General features: G+C 44.8%; 1 protein-coding gene across 1 annotated transcript in view; it reads left to right on the top strand.

Moving 5' to 3' along the window:
• The window catches only part of DNAH14 (dynein axonemal heavy chain 14), a 2000441-nt gene that overhangs the window by 1308679 nt on the left and 666471 nt on the right, over window positions 1–25291 (top strand). Inside the window, exon 64 of the mRNA XM_069608705.1 lies at window positions 14295–14390. Within this exon, the coding sequence (XP_069464806.1) occupies window positions 14295–14390 (96 nt within the window). The remainder of the gene's footprint in view (window positions 1–14294; window positions 14391–25291) is intronic.

Genomic DNA, 25291 nt, shown 5'->3' with positions numbered 1-25291 from the left:
ATATTCCAAATGCCACCCCACGTTCCTCTGGACCATTTAATCTTGTAACCCTCACATAAACGGAACGCAGGCAATTATACACTACATCTACCAACAATATAAAACAAATTGTATCCCTTTATGCGATGTGTCAATTGATATTTCTGACATATCTTCACAACTCATTCTCTTAGTTGACTTTACCCTTCCCTCTCCAACCACTTCTCAGAAATCTGAACTTCAGTCTTTTCTTAGTGACTACACTCTCCACTCTATCCATTACTTACCTACCCACCTAGGGGGTAACTCTTTGGATCTCCTATTGATCTCCACATCTCCCTCCACCACTAACACTACTGTCAAACCGTCCATATCTTATAACGAAATTGTTTCCACCACCATCTCCTATCCACCCTCTGACTTTTCCTCACCACTTGCTTCACCAATTACTAAAAGAAAATGTAAACCTTCTGCCATTCCTCCCTTTCTCTCCGACCTACAAATCTCACTCTCTCCCTTCACACCTGATGCCTTTTTCACCAACTCCAGCTTCCAATCCATACAATAGAACTCATTCCCCAGTCACTTTCCACCGCTTACTTTCACCTCTAAGTCTCAGCATCCTCAACCATGGGTCACCCCATTCAAAGGCTCTCTCCGGAAAGACATACCGTTGGGTGCTGCGCAATGGAGGCATGCCCACTCGCATCAGGACTTGCAAGTCTTGGTAGGATAGCTCAGGGGCACCGGGCTCGCCTTGGAAACAACACGACCCGGAGCAAACCAGGTTCGATACCCGGGTCCGCGCTTAGAAACCTCTGTGTATTAAGCACGTTATAAATAACCTATCATATCATATCATATATCTACCTCTCTGCCCTGAACTCTCTCAAGGCCACTCTTGTTAGCGCAAAAGGGGAATTCTACCTAACCATCATTGATACTCACTCCACTCCAACCATCCCCGCCTGTTACAGGGCATCCTAAACTCACTCCTCACTCCTTGTCAAGACTTGATGGTCGTGTAGCCGATGAAACCTCCGTCCCCAAGTACCACTCGAGCAAACAAGAAATTACTGCCCGAGCAGTCCTTAAGGCCACAGGTGGTGATCTTCGTCAGCCGCAACCAGGAATGCCTGAAGATGCCGGAAGGTGCCCCCTATGACCACTGTAAGGCAAACACGAAGTTAGGTCATAAACACAGAACCCCAGACTTGTATATGAATGTGTAATAAGTCTAGAATAAGGCTTACCCTTAGGAGTTGGTCGGGACTTAATAATGGTGTAAAGATGTTTGTCGGAGGCAGCCGGCAAGGGTGACGACCAGATGACAGGTTGGTAAAGCACTTAGTATGAATGAAATCACCACCTTACGTAGAAGCCAGAAAACATAAGTCAATCAGTTGAAAAGTGCGTAATCCAAGAACATAGTTCATAACAAAAGGGCAATCCAAATAGCAATCCAGGGACGGAAATGTGGTCGAATCCAGTAGAGAATAGTTCCAAACAAGGTACCGTGAAGGAAGAAGCCAAAATCGGAGTCCAAAATCAATCCGAGGTCAGTGGTAGTAATCTGAATCCGTAGTCCGTAATGCGCCCAACAGGATCAGCTGTGAAGCGCTGAAGGGCAGTCAGCGCGTCCCTTTTGAACGCTGACTAATGATCACATGACTCTCATCATCCGTCACGTGATCGAACGTGCTGAAGGAGGAGCTCTCAGGTGCCGGCAACGGAGACATTGTAGAATGCCCGTGGCGCGTCTCCATGGCAACTGCCACTGCCGGAATGGAAACCAACGCTGAGATGGCAAGAACCGGCGTCGTTGACCTTGTCCCATTCCTTGCCGGCAGGTCTGCAGGGGAGAGTGTGTTTTGGCATGTATTTTGGTGGAGATAGTGGGAGCTGTATTGTGAGATGTGTTCATGGAACGTAGGGGCGTGACAGGGCCCCCCCTCAAAGGCCCACGACCCTGTGGGCTAGAAGGGTTCTCCCGATGGAACCTGGATACCAATAACGGGGCATGTACATCAGACGATGGGACCCAGGACCTCTCCTCAGGACCATAACCCAACCAGTCCACCAAGTATTGTAACCTCCCTCTAACAACCCGGGATCCCAGAATAGCGCTAACTTCATAATCCTCCTGGGAAATCACAGGGACAGGACCAGGAGCGGGAGCAATGCGTGTATCATCAGGACAAGGCTTGAGGAGAGATGTGTGAAAAACAGGGTGTAATTTCGATGAAGCGGGGACGGCGATTCTATAGACCACCGGGTTCAGGACCTTGGAAACCCTATACGGGCCGACAAAACGAGGCAGCAGTTTACGACACCCGGTATATGGAGATGCCGTGTAGACAACCATACCCGGTCGCCTTGCTTATATGACGGGGCCTCTTTCCTTTTTCTGTTAGCGGCAGTACTCATAGACACCTGGGCCTCCTGGAGATGGACAAGGGTTTGAGCATCGACGGATGCGAGATCTCTGACACAGTCATTTGCCGCAGGGGTACTGGTACTTAATACAGGGGCACTGGCAGGATTCGAAACAGAAAAGGGTAAAGTACGTGGATGTTGGCCATAGAGCGAAAAAAACAGAGAAAACCCAGTGGACGAGTGCAGGGCGTTGTTATATGCAAATTCCACAAAATGAAGAGACTCAAGCCAGGTATTCTGGAATTGCAAAGTTAAGCACCTCAAGTACTGTTCCAAGACCTGGTTTACTCTCTGTTTGGCCGTCGCTTTCTGGATGGTAAGCTGAAGAAAAATGGGCATCTATACCTAGTAGTTTGGTAAGAGCCAACCAGAAACGTGAGGTGAACTGAGACCCCCTGTCTGACACAATGACACTCGGCAAACCGAACAGACAGAAAACAGATTCAAAAAACATACGAGCCAATGAGGGAGCAGAAGGAATGCCTTTACATGGTAAAAAACGGGCCATTTTTGTGTATGAGTCTACTACCACCCAAATCGTGTCATAGCCTTGTATTCGTGGTAGATCAGTTATCAGGTCCATGGATACCGTATGCCATGGTTTTGGGGGTATGGGCAATGGTTGTAGCAATCCTAGTGGACGACCCTTCCGAGTCTTGCATTGTGCGCATATAGAGCAGGTGTTAACATATGTCTCCACGTCTCGCCGCATCGATGGCCACCAGCACCAGCGTTTCAACAACTCTAGAGTACGTCGCTGACTTGGGTGGCCATTGATAGTAGCATTGTGGGACCACTCTAAGGCCTGGTTGCGAGAGTCACTGGTGGGGAGGAACAGTTTTCCTTGAACAAAAGGCAACCCATCCTGCATAACGGTATCCCAATCATCCAATACTTGGGGATGTTGTATAACCCATTGGCGTATAGCCGTAATCATAGGAGGAGATGGAGTACAGGTACAAACAACATGGCCTTTACCTAAGAGAGTTTCGGGATATGAAGGGAGAGGTATTCCCCCAGGTGAACGGGACAGAGCATCCGCTTTACCATGTGACAAGCCCGGTCTGTGTTTGACAAGGAAATCGTATGCAGCAAAAAAGAGGTGCCAACGAACTTGTCTACTATTGGCGCATTTCAGAGACGCTAGGTCCTGTAAGTTTTTATGGTCTGTATAGACGATAGTCTGATGTCTTGCCCCCAGAAGGTGGTGTCTCCAGACCAACAATGCGTCTCTGATGGCCAGGAGCTCTTTTTCAGTGACTGTGTAGTGAGTTTCGGTCGGTGTGAATTTCCTGGAATGGTAGGCCACCGGGTGTAGTGCTCCGGTGGTAGGACAAGGCTGAGATAGGACGGCCCCTAAGGCAAAGGAAGAAGCATCTGCTTCTACGATATACGGAAGCTCTGGGTCAGGATGCTGCAGGACTGGGGCCGTGGTGAACAAGGTTTTAAGGGAGTCGAGGGCTGCTTGATGTGCATCGGTCCAGATAAATGGTGCTGCAGGACTGGTCAATGCGGTTAATGGTGCCACAATGGAGGAAAAATTCGCAATGAACCTCCGGTAAAAATTTGCGAACCCTAGAAAGGATTGCAATTGTTTCAATGTAACAGGTACTGGCCAATTTGTGATAGCCTGGACTTTGGATCGGTTCATTGTTAGCCCCCCAGGTGAAATATGGAAACCCAGGAATTCAACTTCAGCTGTATGAAACAGACATTTCTCAGGTTTAGCGTATAGTGAGTTCTTCCTGAGTCTTGTGAGTACCTCTCTGACATGAATGACATGTTCGGCCAATGTTTGGGAGAATATCAGTATGTCGTCCAGGTACGCCACGACATAAACATCCAGAATATCACTAAATATATCGTTTACCAATCGTTGGAAAATGGCAGGGGCATTACAGAGGCCAAAAGGCATCACCATGTATTCATACAATCCTTGCCGAGAGCAGAAAGCAGTCTTCCACTCATCCCCAGGTCGCATGCGGACTAAATTGTATGCCCCCCGCAGATCTAGTTTGGTATAGATGGAGGCATTGGTCAACTTGTCTAACAGGGTAGAGATGAGTGGAATAGGGTAACGGTTCTTTATGGTAATCGCATTCAGGCGTCTGTAATCTACACAGGGGTGGAGATCGCCTTCTTTTTTCGGGTCAAAAAAAATGGGGCTGGCCACGGGTGATGAAGAAGGCCTGATATGTCCTAACTGTAGGGCGTGGCGGATGTATTCTTTAAGGGACGTTTCTTCAGATGGTGATAGTGAATATATGCGTCCTTTGGGAAGTGATGCCCCATCAATTAGGTCAATAGAACAATCATACGGTCTGTGAGGGGGCAGTATCTCGGCAGATGTTTTATCAAAAACCGAATAGAAATCATGGTATTCTGGGGGTACTCCTGACAAAGTGGCTCCCACCGTGTGGGTTGTTTCGGGTGGGTCATTCTCCCCTACAAGGGCTAAGTGTAGGGCCCCAAGTGCACTTGCAGGGTTGTTGAAATCATCTTCCAGTAAACAAAAGTGTTGGCAATGTCTGATTCAAAAGAAACCTGCCCCGTACCCCAGTCGATGAGTAGGTTATGCTTCTTTAACCAGGGAAGGCCTAGGATTATTCCAAACTGTGGTGTGGATATCAAATCAAAGGACAACTGTTCTTTATGGTTACCCTGAATAATCACGTCCATCTGGGCGGGCTGTTGTTTAATCGGACCAGAAATGAGAGAGGACCCGTCCACAGTTTGGACTGGTTCGGGATGTGTCTTGGTCACTAGTGGAAGGTTCAATGCTTTGGCCAGGGGTATATCAATAAAACAACCAGTAGCCCCTGAATCAATAACTATATGTACTGTGTGTGAACACTCCCTATCAGGATGATGCACTGCTTGAACGACCACTGGTCTTACTGGGCCGAAAGTAGGAACCCTGGGGTTGTGGTGAATCGAGCTCGTCTTGTCCCCCATACTCAAGAACGAGCTTTCCGAAAACCCGAAGACTTGTTCTTCGGGCGTCTGGGACACTCTTTGACGAAGTGACCACTGAGTCCACAGTAGAAGCATGCATTGTCGGTTCTCCGACGCTCCCTTTCGGTCTGAGTGATGGGACTTCGTAGACCACCTATTTGCATGGGTTCACTTGCACCATCCGGTGGAGAGGGTAAGGGTTTACCTGAAAAACCAGATTCCGCCAGACGTTCGGTCTTCCGAGCGTCTACCTGAAGAGTTAGGTCTACTAGTTCGGGATATGCATCAGGAAGGGAAGGAATGACAGAAAGGGCGTCCTGCATAGTGTTACACAGACCTTTGTAAAATACCACAGCTTTCTTGTTTTCAGGCCATGAAGTCTCAGCTGACAATTGGTTAAAGCGTGTGATGTATTCTATTAAGGTTTGTCTGCCTTGTGATAGTTCTAGGAGCTCCAGATCCCGCGACTGGGCTTTGTACCTGGTATCGAATACTTTGGCCAACTTGCTCACCAGAAGATCGAAATCGTAAAGGACTGGGTGGTTGTTCTCAAGAAAAGGATTAGCCCAGGTATCTGCAACCCCGGTCAAATGGGATAACAAAAAGGCAGCTTTTGTGGTGGAATCATGGAACACCAGTGGTCGGCAAAGAAAATGAAGTTTACACTGATTAATAAAAGTGCGATATTTTCTAGGATCACCCTGAAACTTCTCAGGAGGTGCCAATGGAAACTGAGTAGGTAACACCATGGGAGTAGGTGGTGTAGGAGGTACAGAGGGAACCGGTGGTGGTGTTGCCTGATCACCAAACTCAGCATCTGCCGGTAAAGGGTTGCGGGTACTTTGGATATTATCTAAGCGATGATGTATCGCGGTTGTGGCAGCCGCTACTTCGGTTCTAAGGGATGCAACAGCTTGCATTAGAGCAGCCACAGGGTCCCCGGCAGCAGGTTCCATCGTCTGGACGACCAAAAAAATGGCTTCACAGTCTGTCAAGACTTGATGGTCGTGTAGCCGATGAAACCTCCGTCCCCAAGTACCACTCGAGCAAACAAGAAATTACTGCCCGAGCAGTCCTTGAGGCCACAGGTGGTGATCGTCGTCAGACGCAACCAGGAATGCCTGAAGATGCCGGAAGGTGCCCCCTATGACCACTGTAAGGCAAACACGAAGTTAGGTCATAAACACAGAACCCCAGACTTGTATATGAATGTGTAATAAGTCTAGAATAAGGCTTACCCTTAGGAGTTGGTCGGGACTTAATAATGGTGTAAAGATGTTTGTCAGAGGCAGCCGGCAAGGGTGACGACCAGATGAAAGGTTGGTAAAGCACTTAGTATGAATGAAATCACCACCTTACGTAGAAGCCAGAAAACGTAAGTCAATCAGTTGAAAAGTGCGTAATCCAAGAACATAGTTCATAACAAAAGGGCAATCCAAATAGCAATCCAGGGACAGAAATGTGGTCGAATCCAGTAGAGAATAGTTCCAAACAAGGTACTGTGAAGGAAGAAGCCAAAATCAGAGTCCAAAATCAATCCGAGGTCAGTGGTAGTAATCTGAATCCGTAGTCCGTAATGCGCCCAACAGGATCAGCTGTGAAGCGCTGAAGGGCAGTCAGCACGTCCCTTTTGAACGCTGACTAATGATCACATGACTCTCATCATCCGTCACGTGATCGAACGTGCTGACGGAGGAGCTCTCAGGTGCCGGCAACGGAGACGTTGTAGAATGCCCGTGGCGCGTCTCCATGGCAACTGCCACCGCCGGAATGGAAACCAACGCTGAGATGGCAAGAACCGGCGTCGTTGACCTTGTCCCATTCCTTGCCGGCAGGTCTGCAGGGGAGAGTGTGTTTTGGCATGTATTTTGGTGGAGATAGTGGGAGCTGTATTGTGAGATGTGTTCATGGAACGTAGGGGCGTGACACTCCTCCTAAGACAATCAACTCCACTCTCACAGCTAATGACCTAGCTGAACACTATACTGCAGAAAATTCCAAAATTACAGCCTCTCCGGACCTTCCACACTCCCTCCGCCTACATTTTACCTACTCTACCATCATCCTCTGCCTCGATTTACCACTTTAGTCACACTAATACTGACAAAGTGCTATCTCTTCTGATGATGGCTAACCCCTCTTGTGCCCCATCAGACCCTGTTGCTCCTCAGCTAGTCAAACCTATTGCCCCTTTAGTGGCCTCACATCTTGCTAAACTCTTCAGCCTGTCCTTCCACTTCGCTTGCTTTCCCACTGTTTTCAAAACAGCCATGGTCATCCCTCTCCCACAAAAGCAAGTGTTTGGTCACCAGTGCCTCTCCTTCCACACTACTCTAAAGTGCTCAAAAGGGTTGTGTTCAACCGTTTTACCAATTTCTTAGACGTCCACATCCTTTGAGACCCTTACAAGCAGGTTTCCACTCCTGTCACTCCATGGAAACTGCTCTCATAAATGTGTCCAACTTCATTGCCTCTGCTAAGCACTCCAACCTATCCTCTATCCTAATTCTCCTTGACTTGTCTGCTGCCTTTGACACCGTCAATCACTTTGATCTTGTGCATACTCTGTCTTCTTGGGATTCGTAATCAAGCCCTTGACTGGATTAAATCCTACCTTGCACCTCACCAGTTCTCTGTCTCCTGGAGTAACAATACCTCTCAACTCACTCCTCTAAATGAAGGTGTTCCACAAGGCTCTGGCTTGGGTCTGCTTCTCTTTAGACTCTATACCTCTGCTCTTGGGGCACTAATCTTCTCCTTTGGGTCCTCGTACCAACTCTTTGCAGATTGACACCCAAATCAACTTCTCTTTTCATGAATTCTCCTCTGATGTCTCTATCAAATTTTCCATTTGTTTTTCTGCCATTAAATATTGGATGGCTTTGCACTCTCTGATGTTAGACTCTACCAAAACGGAGGTGCTCTTTTACAAAAGCTCCCTCTTATTTCTTCCTCTGCCTATCCAGTTCCCACCTGACACTCTCTCGTACTCTTCTTCAGCTAGAACCATCAGTGTCATCTATGACCCTTCTCACACCTTCACTACTTTCATCTTTAAAACTGAAACAGCAGCTCGCCTCAACCTCCTAAATTTTTGAAAAGTCAGGCACCTCCTTCCTTTCAACAATGCCAAGCATCTCCTAACCACTCTTGTCTTCTCTTAACTGGACAGCTGTGCCAACATCCTCTTTGGTCTCCCCAACTATGCTTTCTGTCTTCTCGACAAGATCATTAACTTCACTACCAGCATTCTCTTTGAACTCTCTCCCTTCACACCAACTCCCACGTATCGCCACCATACAGGAGGGCTGATGATGCAAAACGGGGCCAGTTTTAATTTTCTTCTCCTGGTTCACAAATCTATTCATGGTAAGGCACCACTGTATCTATCCTCCTCGATCCTACTCTTCAAGCCTTCTTGTAATCTCTGCTCTGCCTCCTCGACTTCCCTTGTGGCTCCTTGCCTTCCCTTTGCTTCCTCTCGCTTCTGCTCTTTCTCTCTTCTTACTCCATGGAATTCTCTTCCCCCAGACATCCGAGAAACAGTCCACACAGATTTGTTCAAAACCAAACTAAAAGCCTATCTTCTCACCTCTCATGTTACCCTCTTAACCTAACCACCATCTGCCTGCTAGCTAACATTTTTCCGTCACCTCTAACCTGCCTCTGTCCCTCACTTCCTCTACCTCCAATCTAGCACTTCACCCATCATGGTCACATCCTGAGTACAGGTGGCCGTGCCGCATACCTGCGCTTAAAAATGTCCAATGTTGTTCTTAATCTATGTATGTCCAGGGTGACTGTTGCATTTACTCCCCTCTACAACTTGGCCAGAATGTCCCTCAAACTCACCCCAGAGTATGAAGCTCACTGCTTACCGTCAGATCTGATTTCGTATCAGATGTAGATTGTTTTGTGATCAAGAGAGCATTGTTCCTCCTGTATATAAATACATAAAACACTTAAACCAGTGTAAGCCACATCTTGCTGCTTGACATTTAACTACAGAGTACAACAGCGCTTACTCACTTGTTAATCTCTTCCTAGTGCCTGTATGCCCAGCGTATGCTACTCTCTACTAGTCTTGTGCAAACAATGCGCTCAATGGTCTTCTTGTGAAAAAGGATGAACTCACAAATTGTCTAAAAATAAGACTCACAAACAAAAGAAACTCCTGCCCCCTACCTGTAGCCCCCTGGGTGCATCCCCTCTGTACACAGCTCAGTTGCTTCCCAGCACGGTTCGCGCTTTGAGTCCCATACATGCATACATACATACATACATAGCTAAAAAACACAGGAATGAGCTGAGTATTTTCCCTATTCAAGAACCAAAATAGCACCTGCGCTTGATTACTTTGCTTTATTTATTTGTATAGCGCAGCCATAAAACCCAAATAGTCAGAGAGAATTTAAATCCGATGACGGAGAAATAGGCAATGTGAGAACTTTTTTATTTGAATAGCAGTTTCTTGATTCCTTTTCTAAATGTTGCTATAGATACATACAGATTCAAAGGTGACAATGAATCCTACCCCTCCCCGCTATTACCTTCTGTTCTGCTTATCCCATTCACAGACACACGTGGTTACAATGCATTATGTTCTCTTAATTGTTTGTTGTGCTCCAGGAAATCCTGAAGACATAACTAAGGTGGGCAGTCAATACCCTTTTAAAGAAAACGACGTTCAGAAATGTGCTCATAGCGTGCATCAGTCATGCCTCAGGGTGTGTTCATTTGCTGCTTGGTCAGCATCCTCCTTAATAAAGCAGCCATATTGAAATGGCCCCACATTTATATACTCACATAAATGGGATGTAACTTGGCCAGCCAAACACACTGGGCGGGTGGTAGATTTAAGTGTACATTTTAATTATGTTTACAATGGAGCCTTCCTGATCTAAACTCATATTTGAAATAAGTACATATACATCAAAATAATCACACCTCCATTTTCTTCATTCTGCAGCTTGAGTTAATGTATGAGTAATCTATTGTATTCTGTTTTGAATAAATGGATTTCTATCTGCAACTTAATCTTAGAGAAACTGGATATTCCACTACATTATCTCCATGAAAATCATTTGTCCATTAAAACAAATATATAGAAAGCAAACTGGATTATGACTATAGAGTCTGCAAAAACATATAAACTATTTAGGCATTAATATGGGCTTCTTTATAGGTCTTCCGGTGGGGTGCCTGATTTACATCCAGCCAAGAGCCGAAGGTAACTCATGCACACTACCAGCAAAAAACTGTTGGTATTATTGTCACGGGTATTATCGTTGCCGGTAGTACCAGCAATCCACTTATGGCGTCCCATGCGACTTCATGGAATGGGGATTAACATGCCCTTACTGGCATCTGTAATCTGCCGGTAATTCCAGACCAGGTGCTGGAAAAGGTAATACAGTTTGGTGGGATCCTGCCGGAATACCACCAAACTTGTAATGAGGCCCATTGTACTTCTTTGGAAAAAAACCTGGACCAAATATTTCCTTTCCTAATACAATTCCTGAATAGAAAGGCCAGACTGTATTTTATGAAACTAAGATTCAATCTCCTCCCTAAATGGGAGGTTTTTGGAGCTTGGCAGAAGTTTCCCAGACATATGCGAACCTGCAGGTTCTGCAGGGAAAATAATTGTGTGGAGACTTTGGAACACCTGTTCAATGCTTGTCCCTATTTACACTTATTTGCATTTCCCTATTTGTTGTTTACATTTGTCTCACTTTGTCCACAATACCACATTCCTTGTATGCCACAGTTTTGGACTGTGTATACTAAGTGGCAAAAGTACACCTGACAATCGCGGCCATAAAATAAATCTATTCACAGGATTTTAGCTATTTCAGCCTTTGTACAACATTTTCTTAAAGAAGTTGATACACTCTAATATTAGCTCCGAAATGAATAGGCAGAATGTGATTGAGTCATGTGATTGAGTAATGTACTACATTGCATTTAAGACTATCTCAGTACTGTTGAGATTTTGTATCTTGATTACTGCATTAATACATTTATGTGATGGTTTAGGTGATTTATATCTATGATCTCTCGCTATGTTAATGGACTCTGAATTAATTTTATCACAGAATTTTTATTATGCAATGAACTCGGATAGGCAGGGCTTTACCAAGCTAGGTGATGCCAGGACCATTTAGAAGCCCGAGTGAAGCGAGGGTTTTAGCGTTAGCCGGGGGTTTCCTGCTGCGGTCAAGCCAGCCCCCCCCATAAAGGGTTTATTGCTATTAGCATCCGGACAATTTTACCAGGATGCTACTAGTTGGTATTTTTAAGTTAAGAAATGCAACGGTTTTCACTTCTCAACTTAACTTTAAAAAAAAAGACAAACCAAAATGGCCACCATGGAGTACGAATAAGGGAACTACACATGTAATGTTTTATGCTGGGTAGTACACCAAGCATGAAAAAGTATCTCACCCTAAGGCAGCCATCCCTGCTGACAGAATATTTAAGGTTGTACATTGGTATTTATATTTATTTTTTTATTTAATTTCGGGGCGACCCACCCACCTCCCGCAACATCTGCAGCTCACCCATATTGTTTCAAAATTCAATCATGATTTAGTTGAGGGGGATTTTTTGAGGAAGATGTTTTATAAAAAAACATATTTGTTTGAGAAAAAAAACACCTTTCTAGATTAGTCAATACATTTTCACACGGTAGGTTGGGCAACACCTATTTGTTGATTGGCAATGGCGATACTCTGCAAAGCTGCAAACTGCTAATGTGACCATAAATGGTTGAAGAATAGAATGGTTTGAGTAATTCGATTTTGAAAATGGATTCAATCACCTGGGCGAAGGTCCTAAAAATACTCTTTGATAATGTCATTATACAGAAGAGATTTCTAGACTCCTGGAAACATTCCATAGTCGTACCCATCTACAAAAAGGGTGATAGGTCTCTGGCCTCTAATTACCGCCCTATCTCTTTGTTAGATGCAGATAGTAAAATCTTTTTGGGCATCATTTTAGGGGAATTGGAAGCCTGGGCTAAAACAAAGGGAATTCTCCCAAAGCAGCACTCTGGTTTTAGGAAAGGTCTATCTACTTCATTGAATGGGCTTGTTCTAAATTGCCTGGCTGTAAAGTCATTTACCAAGGGTGGCCCTACCCTTTTTGGAACCTGGATTGACCTTTCCCAGGCTTTTGATTTAGTCGATAGGAATTTACTTTGGAAAAAAACTTGATGCCTGGGGAATCCCTCCTGGCTTACTTTCTATACTGAGAGAGTTGCATTCTAATAACTATATGCGGGTCAGATTAGGTAGATCGGGTTTACTCTCTAATCCAATTAGGATAACTAGAGGGGTACGACAAGGTTGTTTACTTGCTCCTTTGCTTTTCATCCTCTTTATAGCGGATCTGACTAATTGGTTGCATGATATTGGTTTAATATCTCCATATATCGGTAACATTAAAATAAATTGGTTAGCTTATGCGGATGACATAGTAGTCCTGGATTATTCCGAAGTGGGGCTACAACGACTGCTAACCGCTTTAGAATCCTATGCAAGGAGCAATAAACTAAATATTAACCCTTCAAAATCTAAGATCCTATTCTTTAAGAGACCAAACAAAATAGTAAAGAATTTTGCTTGGAAGTTAGATCAGTGTCCGGTAGAGGTTGTTTCAGAATTAACATATCTGGGAGTTGTATGAAGATCTTTTCCTACAAAGAGTAATTTGGTGTCATCCATTGATCTAAAAGTAGTGAAATTATGTGCTCAGATGAAAAAAATCAATTCTAAATTCGGCAAATTCTCTATTCTCCCACTTATAGGATTCTTATGGATTCTTATGGATTGGATTATAGCAATATAGGCTTGGAGATAGATTGGGATGTAATAGAGTCTAGGATCTGGATCTGGAAACGCACTTTAGGTCTTCCATATTGTGTTCCAATTGTTAGTTTGCGCTATGAACTTGGACTCTCGTCACTTAGATCATGGCTAGAATGGAAGTGGCTGACTCTTTACAGAATAATCTTAGATCCTCCAAAGAATTCCTTATTTGAGGAAACTGCTATAGAGTAACAACTAGGGAACAATGTCTTCTTATGTAGATTGGGGCAAAAATGTTTAGATCTCTTGTCTGGCTGTGACTGCGACGCTGAGTTCCTTTTACAGAACCCTTTAAAAGTAAAAGAAAAAATGAAATTGAATGATTGGATAGACACCATTGATGATATGCGAAAAACAAAAAGATCAGCCTCTCTGACAGTATTAGATAAACATCTTTCAACCTTGCCGACTTATTTAAAGAAGTCCCCAAATCCTCGGTTTAGGTCAACTTTCTTGAGATTTCGTTTAAATTTACTTCCCACCTTAGAATTACTAGCTATTAGAGATAAGGAAGGGGGGACTTTACCTATCTGTGATAGGTGACCTAGTAACGAACTCCAGACTATCAAGCATTCGTTATCTAGTTGCTCTGGGACCTGGAGTATTAGGGCTGGACATTTTAATAGATTTGTTCATGATGAGTCCTATATCAATTCCAAGGATTTTTGGGCTAGACTATCTTCTGGGAATGAGTCGGCGTTATCAATTGAGGTTGGAAGGTGTTTAAGGGAACTGAAGTTAGTTTTAGATTGAATTGTTACTAGTGATTTGAATTCTTCTTTTCCTGTTTTTTACTTAGGATTCTTGTTGCTACTATATTCAGAATATGTAAAAAAAAATTGGACTGTATATTGTTTTATTATTCGCTGAAATGTGTTAAGTCAAATTGACTAGTGCACAATAAATTAAAAAATTAAAAAAAGAATAGAAACATTTAAGTGAGGAGGTTTCCATGATAAACGGTGCAACTGATGACATATTTACTGTATTAATGTCCTGACATATTGTGAACAGCTACATTGATAAAGTTAAGTGTGCGTTCTTATGCAGACGGTCGAACCAAAGCAATGTCGCGTGGCAGAAGCTCTGGAAGCACTGAAAGTCACACAAGAAAGACTGAAAGAAAAACAGAGCAGTTTAGCCAAGGTAAGTCATTTCTAAAAGTAGCCTAGAGCAAACACAACATCTTTAGTTTAAATAATCATTTATTTTACCATTTGTAAAGACAATAAACCCACACAAGCATATGGTAACATCAAATGCATCTTGATGTTTGTGGATGGAAATGCACAATGCAGCTTGCACTAGACATATGCATTTTATTTGTTTAAACCACAGTACATAAAGTATGAATAAAGTGAACAACTAAATTACATGTTTGTACTTTTACAAATGTATGAAATACATAACATACACATATGTTGACCCTCTTCTTCCAGTTCCCAAATCAGGCAGAAAAGTAGATTACTCATATTGATTTTCTGATCAAATAAATCCCCCACTGAGCTCTCGCCCATTGTACTGATGGGGTGGGTCTAACATGCTGCTGTACTTGTGGATTCTTTTTCCATGTTCCTAAGTGAGTGTGAACCTTTTTCCACACTCTCCCTTTCTTTTGCTCTTTTTATATGTGTTATTTTGACAACTCTCCATGGTGTATTTTCGGATATATCCTTTCCTATGAGTTTCTGGACATTTACCTTTTACTATGGAAGCACAATTCGCTTTCTGTGCAGTGTTGCAAGGTTGCCCCTTGGGCTTCCCTTATTATTTTCTCTTAACTTAACCTTGAAGAATCCACAGAGCCGCGAGAAGCACTAAAGAATCCTATGTTTGAGAGCCTTTTCTGTCAACTGCTGCTGCAAGTTCCCATCCAGTATCCGTTCTTTCATCACCATGACCAAGAAGCCATAGACCGGGTCCTGAGCTGCTACATCGTGTAGGTGTCCGTCTGCAAGCTCTTCTGCACTGCTGAGGTACTGTGTAGGCTTGGGTAGTACCTATTTTAAGTCTTGTGTCGACCCTGTGTAGCTGAGTGGGTGTTTTGTGTATTTGGGAGTTCGCCCATGCCTAACGCTGGAGCACATCTAGGAAACCCTCTACCAAGTCGCTGAACACTTTCTACTAACTTTGAAGTCTGTACTTGCTTGCTCGACGAGATATCCTCTGGAACTCTGACTTTCCTGCATCTGAGCCTCATCCGGACCTGCCTACTGTTGACCACTAGTGTACCACTTCTGCCTTTGCGATCACTCATGCCCTAGAATACGGAAGAACTTTCAACTATAAGGCCTCAGACTAGGAAATATAACAAGTGTTGCAAAGTACTTACCTTTAAAGGTGTTAGTGTGTAACTTTGATTCCTGAAATAGACTACTTTACAAAGTGTCACTAAGTTCTTGCTTACCTTTAACTTTCTTGTTGCCCCTTTGAAAAGTATAAGAAGTTATTTACTTACCTTTGTGTTCCCCTCCTTTAGAAGGTAATTGAGTTGGTATTTATTTATTATTCCTGAAACTGAATAAGTGTAAAAGTCTACCAATAGGGTTTACTCACCTAGAATAGCTGCTGCCATTCTAAAAGTGGAACATTGTGTTTTGCTTACCGTGAAGTGCAAACAGTCTTACCGAATTCTCACTTATCCTAGAGTTGCATTCTGCCCCTCTGAAAAGTATGTAAAGTTCTTTACTGACCTTAGAATTGTGTTCCACTCTTCTGAAAAGTGTAATTGCTATGACTGACTATTCCTGTAGTAGAAATAGTGTTAGAGTTTATGACCATTAAGGTTTTACTCACCTTGAATAGCTTCTTGCCATTCTAAATGAGTGTCCTGAGTTCTTACTTATCCATGAGTAGCTGACTGCCCTTCTAAAAACTATATAAGTTCTTTACTTACCTTTGAACTGTGCTCTGAAAAGTAATAGTGGTGTAACTGTATCCATTCCTGAGAGAATAATACGTTACATATGTTGCCAGAGGCTTACCTGTTTGGTAGTGTAAGTGTAATACTCCCGAAACAGAATAACTAATACAGTGGCCAGGTTCACTTGTAACAGTGTTGGTATAACGAGAGTATTCCTGAAACAGAATAACACTGTAGGTTATTACCACTAGGGTCTGCTTACCTTACCTTGCATTGCATTGTGTCATTCTAAAGGTCTAATGTGGTTGTATTCCTCATGAATAGCATTCTGCCATTCTAAATGAATGTCATTAGGTTTTACTCACCTTGAACTGCATCCTGCTATTCATAATAAGGTTTATACTTTGGTTTGCATACCATAAGCATTGTGTTGGTTTTTTTAATTGTGTTTATGAATGATAATAGTACTTACCTTTCTGAGGAATTCTCTTTTCCTGTTTATATATGAAATAAACCATTATGTTTGCAGTGCATCAGTGTATCATTGTTTCTTTGGACCATATGTATGCTACAAGGTCGTTGTGCCTATCTACAGCCCTCCCTCCTAAAATAAGCCTGGCCGCCCTGTCATTGCTACCAAAATCCCAAAGGGTTCAGCATTATACCAACGGTTGGGGGTTCTGTATTGCCCAAGGTATAGTTTTATAAAGCCCCTGGGTGGACTTTAGAAAAACTGTCCAAACACCTTCCAATGATGGCTACTGATTCGCATTGTGCCATGTGTGACATGGCTCAAATGACTTATTCCACTTTTAAATTTCAGGTGGAAACATGTTTTCCAAGTCATTTTTAAACCCACCATAACCTTGCTGGTGTTTGCTACCCATTCCCCAATGCTCCAACAGCAAGCTGTTAGACTATACTGCACTGATGATCCCTAATAAGGGTGAAAATGGTATGCAGTTGTCTGCAGCCTTGAGAGGTGTCTATCTTGGGGTAAAGAAGTTCTGTATGAGATAGCACTGCCCCCTTAGAAAAAGACAATGGTCTGGTGCTAAAGGCTTGCTCCTGAACTAATTTCCCTACCCGTAATGCTTTTTTCCTATGGTGCTAAATTGGAGGTGAGCTTCCAGTGATCACTACCAGGTGGTGCTGTGGCATGTATGTCTTGACTCAAATGGCTTATTCTACATTCACAGTTTATGACTACAATAAATGGTGATAGGACCATAGTATCGGCTGATTCCAAGTAGGGGTGGGTGAAATTACTATCGGTGGAGCAAAATGAGCGAAATTTGCATCAAACTTCACTTTATCGGTGGAGCAGATTTATCATTTGTTTGACTATTTTTTAGCAAATGTCAGTTTGTGGTCACTTTTACTGTGTTTTCCAACTATTTTGGTAAATTAAGGGACCAAAACCTTTTGCCAAAACCTTTTGCAGCCCCCCCTTATTGATTATTATATTTGTAGCACAGAGCAAATCCACCCAAAAAAATAGTTGATGCAGACAACAGACAAAAAGTGGCAATTTTGCTTCATAGTTGAAATGCCAGTATGGATGGATTTTGCCCAAACTTTAACTTTTCCTGTGGGGTGAAATTCAGCCATTTCCCACATCCCAAGTACAAGGCTGGTGTCCACTGGCTTCAAACTACTCTACTTAATGGAATTTCAGGAATGGTTGGTTCTACCCCTGGCATTCTGTGTTACTATGCCAAGCACGCTCACCCTACAAAACTGTCTCACGAGTTACTCTACACCTATCAGGAAACAAGCAAGAAGGTAAAAGAGGCCTCCACATCAACCAGTGGTTTTTCTGATAGCAAAGCAATGAGCCATTGCACGGTTTTAAAGTGTAAAGTGTAGATAACCCACAAATCTTCACTTCGTGGAGTATGAGATCTGCATATCATTGATGGTGCCCTAGTCAACGACTATGCTAATTTCTGGGCCTGCACCCAACGGAAGATGCTAACTGATGATTGTCTAATTTGTGCCAGAAAATCACTCCGAAGCTTCCGGAAAAGGGTAGTAGGTTATGAATATCTGAAGTACTTGGTGTTACAAACTCTGTTCCCCATAGTTTTTGTATTGATCGAGGTACCAAGAATGTTCTCTGTCTACAGAACTAGGAGTGGAGTCCAGTGGCCATACCATGGCCTGCAATGTTTACGGTTCTGATGTGGAATTAATTAGAAAGTTGTTTACCATTGTTCATGCCCACTGTGAATGTGCTCTGGGCATAGTGGTGTAACGCTCACCTGATTCCCGCAGAGGCGCCGGTCTTGACTGGGTGAATGCCGTATCTTCAAAGGTGATGTGTAACACACGGTTGGCTCTTTGGGCTGGACCACTGTGCACTGTATGTCTGACTCGAAGAGTAAGATGTCTGCAGACAGAAAATATGGGATTAATGAACTGGGGTTATTGGGTGCCTCTCTCCTCTTCCCTTTCTCTTCTCCTGTAGAACCCCAAAGGTTAACACCCTCACCTTAGGTAAGTGAACGCCGAGCTCTCCATCTGCCTCGGGGCAGGGTGCCGTAACCAGTTTCTTCACTGGATAAGGGTGCAGGCCTCTTGACCTCAGAGGACTGCTGTCCGTCGTTAACTGCACGAACGGTAAGTTCTGGGCACTTCAAATGTCTTAAAAGTCTTTTGTAATGATATCTCTTGTTTTGCAGGGTTCCGGCGATGGCGGATGGCGGGCTGATGAGAGTTGAGGATGGAACCCGCGTGAGGAATAGAAGCACCTGGAAGCACGTAAGTAAGCGCTTGTAGCCTGCTTCACGATGCGCACTAACTGTCCCTGTTATCTTGCAGGTACAAGTTCGGAGCTTTAGAGAAGCTGAAGGGTGCTGGAATACCCACTGGATTCGGCGTGGGGAAGGAGTAATGGTACGTGAGTAATAAAGTTGCCCAATGTCTTTAAACGCACCTTCTTTTGTCTTTCAGATGCGGGATGCAGCGCCGAAGGCCCCCGGAGCGTGCGAAGAGCTGGTAAGCTTTTGTCTGTCAGATGCCGGAATGCAGTGCGAAGACCTCCGGAGCATGCGAAGAGTAGGTAAGCCTTTGTCTTTCAGATGCCGGAATGCAGCGCGAGGCGTTGGTGACAGCCGATGGACCAGGTAAGAGATGCGCTGCCACTGAAGACCGTAGTGCTAACCTGTTCTTTCTTTGTCTTTACAGGTGCTGCTGAAGACTGGATTCCAGGATGGCAAGCCTTTGTTCCCTTAGGCCCAGGATCAGAAGCAGAAGACACGATGAGCGTTCTGCTGCAGAGAATGCAGAAAAACGCAAAGCAAGATTCAACCATCGGGTGTGGTTTAAATAGCCTCCTGTAGTGCTTAGGTGTCTCCTTCCACAGCCACGCCTAGGTAAGAAAAGAGTTCCTGCTTTCCAGAAGAGTTCCAGTGTTCTGAACCTAGGGAGTGGCTCCTGCCCCACCCAACAGGAAAAGTAGTCCCAAACAGAAGAGGATCAGGGGTTCAACTGGCAGGTAAGTAAGCAGCATGGTCTGCTGCAGGTAAGTCCACCCAAGCATTATGAGCCCGGCGCTTCCAGCGCTGGGACTGGGCATCTTTATGAGCCTGGTGCCACTGGCGCCAGGACAGGGTCCAAAAGGTCCCAATTGGGACTGGCTGGCACTCGGAACCGGGGTTATGAGTCTGCTTCCAAGGGAGTCGGGCAAGTCCTGATCTTTTGGAAGCAGAGATCATGACAGCACCCCCCCCTCAAGGCCCCTCCCAAACCGGGCTTCTCCGGGGGTTTGGGCTTGTTAGGAAATGATCGATGAAATCTTTTGATTAGACGAGGCGCGTGGACATATTCTGCAGGTTCCCAGGATCTTTCTTGGGGACCGTAGCCTTTCCAGTCAATCAGGTAAAATAGTTTAGATTTGGAGATCTTGGAATCCAGGATGCTTTTGACTTCAAACTGGAGTTCTCCATCAACTAGAATAGGTTTTGGAGATGTAGTTAGTCGGGTTTGAGGTTGCACGGGTTTTAATAGAGAGACGTGGAAGACCGGATGTATCTTCATGTGAGGGAGCAAGTCCAACTTGACCGCTACTGGATTTACTATGGTAGTGATGGAATAGGGACCAAGGTATCTTGGGTTGAATGTGCGTGGTCCTTTTAGAGGTAGATATTTGGTGGATAACCAGACTTGATCTCCTACTTGATATTGGGGGGCTTCCTTCCGATGTTGGTCTGCTCCTTTCTTGTATTGTTCTTTAGCCCTTTGAAGGTGAGAAACGGCTTCCTTAAAGGCTTGGGTGATTGTAGAATGCAGGTGGTCTACTGCTGGTGTTCCAAGATCTTGGAGTGGATCGAATTCCGAGGTTCGAGGGTGACTACCGTATAAAAGAAAAAACGGGGTCTTCCCAGTTCCCGAGTGGACAGAGTTATTGTAGGCATATTCGGCTATCCAAAGGATATCTTTCCAAGTTTTTTCAGTTTGTTGTAGCATGCAGCGCAAATACTGTTCCAGAGTTTGATTGGTCCTCTCGGTTTGTCCGTCGGTTTGAGGGTGGTGGCTGGTCGAAAGTCTCACATCAATTTGAGCCGACCGACAGCAACTTCGCCAAAAATGAGAAATAAATTGACTACCTCGATCCGAAATTAGAACTGAAGGAAAACCGTGCAGTCGGACGATGTTTTCGAGAAATTCTCGGGCCACAGTTGCTGCTGTTGGTAAGCCTTTGAGTGGAATGAAATGCGCCATCTTGGAGAATAGGTCCACGATTACTAGGATCGTATTGTATCCGGAGCATGGAGGTAGATCGGTGATGAAGTCCATAGAAAGCGTATGCCAAGGGCGAGGCGGGATGTCAATAGGGCGTAAGAGGCCGGCTGGTTTTTCCTTTTGACTCTTGTTTTGGGTGCATACTCCACAGGACATTATAAAGTCTCTGATATCTTTTTTCCAAGACGGCCACCAGAGTAGCGCTTAATCTTTTCCGAGGTCTTGGTCATACCGGGATGTCCTTCCATTAAAGAATCGTGATAACAAGAGATTACCTTTTTCTGTAAATCTGTGCTGGGCAGGTATAACCGTTCTTGGAAATATAATAGGTTGTCCTTCACCGTAAAGTCCTTTCCCTGCAGATGCCAATTCTGTATGTCTGCTGGAGTTACCAGTAGCCTGGCTATATCCTTAACTTCCTCTATGGATTGTGTGGCGATTACACCTAGAATTCTTTGTTAGGGAATGATAGGTACAGGTTTAGGATTGATCAAATGTTCTACCACTCCCATCCGAGAAAGGGCATCAGCTTTACCGTTTTTTGTACCAGGTCGATAGGTAATTATGAAGTCAAACTCGGCAAAGAATAGTGCCCAACGGAGTTGCCTAGAGGATTGAGCTTTTGCGGTTTTCAAATATTGCAGGTTTCGGTGATCTGTAATCACAGTAACGGTGTGTCGGGCCCCCAGAAGATAATGCCGCCAAGCCTTAAAGGCGGACTTGATAGCTAGAAGTTCCTTATCAGTAATAGTGTAATTGATTTCAGGAGGCGAGAATTTGCGGGACCAAAATGCCACGGGATGCAACTGATTGGTTACTGGGTCCTTTTGTGATAGAACTGCCCCCATGGCAAGGCTCGAAGCATCAGTTTCAACGATGTAGGGGAGTTCTGGGCAAGGATGTTTTAAGATCGGTGCAGAGATAAATCTAGTCTTCAAATTCTGGAAAGCTTGTTCCGCCTCGGTAGACCATTCAAAACGTTTGTTTTTCTTTAACAAGGCGGTGATGGGCTGGACTATTCGAGAGAATTCGGGGATAAACCTGCGGTAAAAGTTAGCGAAGCCTAACATGCTTTGAACACCTTTTACGGAGGATGGCGATGGCCATTTGAGAATTGCATCGACCTTCTTTGAATCCATACGCACTCCGCTAGGTGATAATATGAATCCCAAGAATTCAACTTCAGTCACGTTGAAAACACATTTTTCCAACTTAGCGAAAAGTTTGTGTTGACGCAATCTCTCGAGGACCATTTTCACGTGTTTCTGATGTTCAGTTTCCGATGAAGAATAAACGAGGATGTCGTCAATGTAAACAACAACACACACATCTATGAGCTCTCTGAGGACATCGTTCATAAAATATTGAAAGGCGGCTGGGGCATTGCAAAGTACGAAGGGCATGACCTGATATTCAAATAGCCCATACTTGGTGCGGAAGGCCGTCTTCCATTCATCGCCCTCTTTTACTCGTACCAAGTGGTAGGCTCCTCTAAGATCCAGCTTTGTATATATGCATGCTTTTCTGACTTGGTCCAGGAGTTCAGGGATCAAAGGTAACGGATATCTATTCTTAACGGTGATCTGGTTCAGGGCGCGATAATCTATACAAGTTCTAAGGTCCCCTTCTTTTTTTGGAACGAAGAACAAAGCTGAGGAAGCAGGGGACTTGGAAGGACGAATAAACCCATTCGCTAGGTATTGATCCAGGTATTGTCGGAGGTGAAGATTCTCAGGCTCGGTGAGGACATAAATTCTACTACAAGGAGGAGTAGATCCAGGTATCAGGTCTATCTGGCAGTCATAAGACCTATGAGGAGGTAGAGAGTTAGCCTGATCCTTCCGGAAAACATCTTGGAATTCTAGGTATTCAGGAGGTAACTGGGGAGCCTCCGAGGAAATTGCTGCCAGTGCAACACCAGGTCGAGGGTGACAAGTAGAGACACATTCTGGAAACTGAACCGTTCTTGCTCGCCAATCGATCTGAGGATTGTGCTTCTCTAACCAAGGAATTCCTAGAATAATCTGGAACTGAGGGGCCTTGATCACATCGAACACGATCTTCTCATGGTGTCCATCTTGACTTACTAGCGTCACTTCTTGGGTGGTATGCGTTACTGGTCCGGAGGCTATCTCCGTACCATCCACCGTAGTAATGACGTCCTTTCCAGCCTTTGGACAAAGTCAGATTCATCCTCAAAACCATTTCATGATCCACATAATTGCCGATGGCACCGCTGTCGACGTAAGCTTCAATCGCATGTAATCGATCCGGATGTTCAGGGCTAATGAGGACCATAGGTATCACGAAATGCGAGGTCACGGAACTGGTTTTAACGCTCGGCAAGAGGACCTCTATTCTTGTCGGGCAAGGTCGTTTTCCTGCTCAGAGTTTGTGACCCTGGTAACTGCAGCTCCTACTGCCTTCTTGGCTGGTTTCACCGGACAGTCTCGAAGAAAGTGCCCCGAGTTTCCGCAATAGAGGCATAATTGCAGCTGTTTTCTCCTTTCCCGCTCCTTTTGTGTTAGTGGTCCTTTCAGGCCCCCTATTTGCATGGGTTCCCCGGAGTCCACTCCTTTGGTAGGAGTTGGTGGTTTGGAAAATACTCGAGCATCGAACTTGGAACGATCGGCCTTCCTGTTCTGCAGTCTGTGGTCAATTTGAACGACTAAGTCAATATAGTCCGAACAGTCTTGCGGGGGATTCACTACTTGGGCTAACACATCTTTGAGCTCTCCACGTAGACCTCTATAAAACAGCGTAATCCTTTTGTCCTCAGGCCATCGAGTTTCCACTATCAGTCTGTTAAAAGACGCAATATAAGCCAAAAGGTCTTGATTACCCTGTCGCAATGAAAGGAGCTCATTGTCCAAGGCCTGCCCCTGTGAATGTCTTGCAAACAGTTTTTCCATACTGAGCTGAAAAGCTTGAAAATCATGGAGAACCGGATCATCTTGATTAACTAGAGGGATCGACCAGTCTGCCGCATTGCCACTAAGGTACGAAAGCACGAAAGCTACCTTAGCTTGATCAGTTGGAAAGGCTGCTGGCCGGCATAAGAAGTGCAACCGGCACTGATTAATAAATACTGCAAACCTCTTTGGGTCACCAGAAAATCGTTCGGGCGGAGCCAGAGGTACATTCCCAGGTAGGTTGATCTGCACTGGGTTCGTGGAGGATGTTGAAGGAAGATTTGCCCCTGATGCGGGTAACAGAGTTTGTCCGGCTTGTGACTGTAGCAATTGTCTAGCGAGATAGTCTGTTCGCTCCTTGGAAATAATCAGTTCCCTTCTTAGAGCATTCGTTTCCTGACGGGCTGCATGAACTTCTGCTCTTAGTTCCCCAAGTAACTGGGCTAGCTGGTCGGTATCCGAGGTTTCCATAGCGCCTGGGTGGGAGTTTTGCGAAGGGCTTTGCGTTCTGTAACGCTCACCTGATTCCCGCAGAGGCGCCGGTCTTGACTGGGTGAATGCCGTATCTTCAAAGGTGATGTGTAACACACGGTTGGCTCTTTGGGCTGGACCTCTGTGCACTGTATGTCTGACTCGAAGAGTAAGATGTCTGCAGACAGAAAATATGGGATTAATGAACTGGGGTTATTGGGTGCCTCTCTCCTCTTCCCTTTATCTTCTCCTGTAGAACCTCAAAGGTTAACACCCTCACCTTAGGTAAGTGAACGTCGAGCTCTCCATCTGCCTCGGGGCAGGGTGCCGTAACCAGTTTCTTCACTGGATAAGGGTGCAGGCCTCTTGACCGCAGAGGACTGCTGTCCATCGTTAACTGCACGAACGGTAAGTTCTGGGCACTTCAAATGTCTTAAAAGTCTTTTGTAATGATATCTCTTGTTTTGCAGGGTTCCGGCGATGGCGGATGGCGGGCTGATGAGAGTTGAGGATGGAACCCGCGTGAGGAATAGAAGCGCCTGGAAGCACGTAAGTAAGCGCTTGTAGCCTGTTTCACGATGCGCACTAACTGTCCCTTTCATCTTGCAGGTACAAGTTCGGAGCTTTAGAGAAGCTGAAGGGTGTTGGAATACCCACTGGATTCGGCGTGGGGAAGGAGTAATGGCACGTGAGTAATAAAGTTGCCCAATGTCTTTAAACGCACCTTCTTTTGTCTTTCAGATGCGGGATGCAGCGCCGAAGGCCCCCGGAGCGTGCGAAGAGCTGGTAAGCTTTTGTCTGTCAGATGCCGGAATGCAGTGCGAAGACCTCCCGAGCATGCGAAGAGTAGGTAAGCCTTTGTCTTTCAGATGCCGGAATGCAGCGCGAGGCGTTGGTGACAGCCGATGGACCAGGTAAGAGATGCGCTGCCACTGAAGACCGTAGTGCTAACCTGTTCTTTCTTTGTCTTTACAGGTGCTGCTGAAGACTGGATTCCAGGATGGTAAGCCTTTGTTCCCTTAGGCCCAGGATCAGAAGCAGAAGACACGATGAGC

Source organism: Ambystoma mexicanum, chromosome 4q (assembly GCF_040938575.1).
Source record: "Ambystoma mexicanum isolate Mex_15411 chromosome 4q, UKY_AmexF1_1, whole genome shotgun sequence".
In the NCBI taxonomy this organism is placed as follows: Eukaryota; Metazoa; Chordata; class Amphibia; order Caudata; family Ambystomatidae; genus Ambystoma; species Ambystoma mexicanum.
The sequence above is the reverse complement of the archived record's forward strand: the minus strand, read 5'-3'. Positions and strand labels throughout refer to the sequence as shown.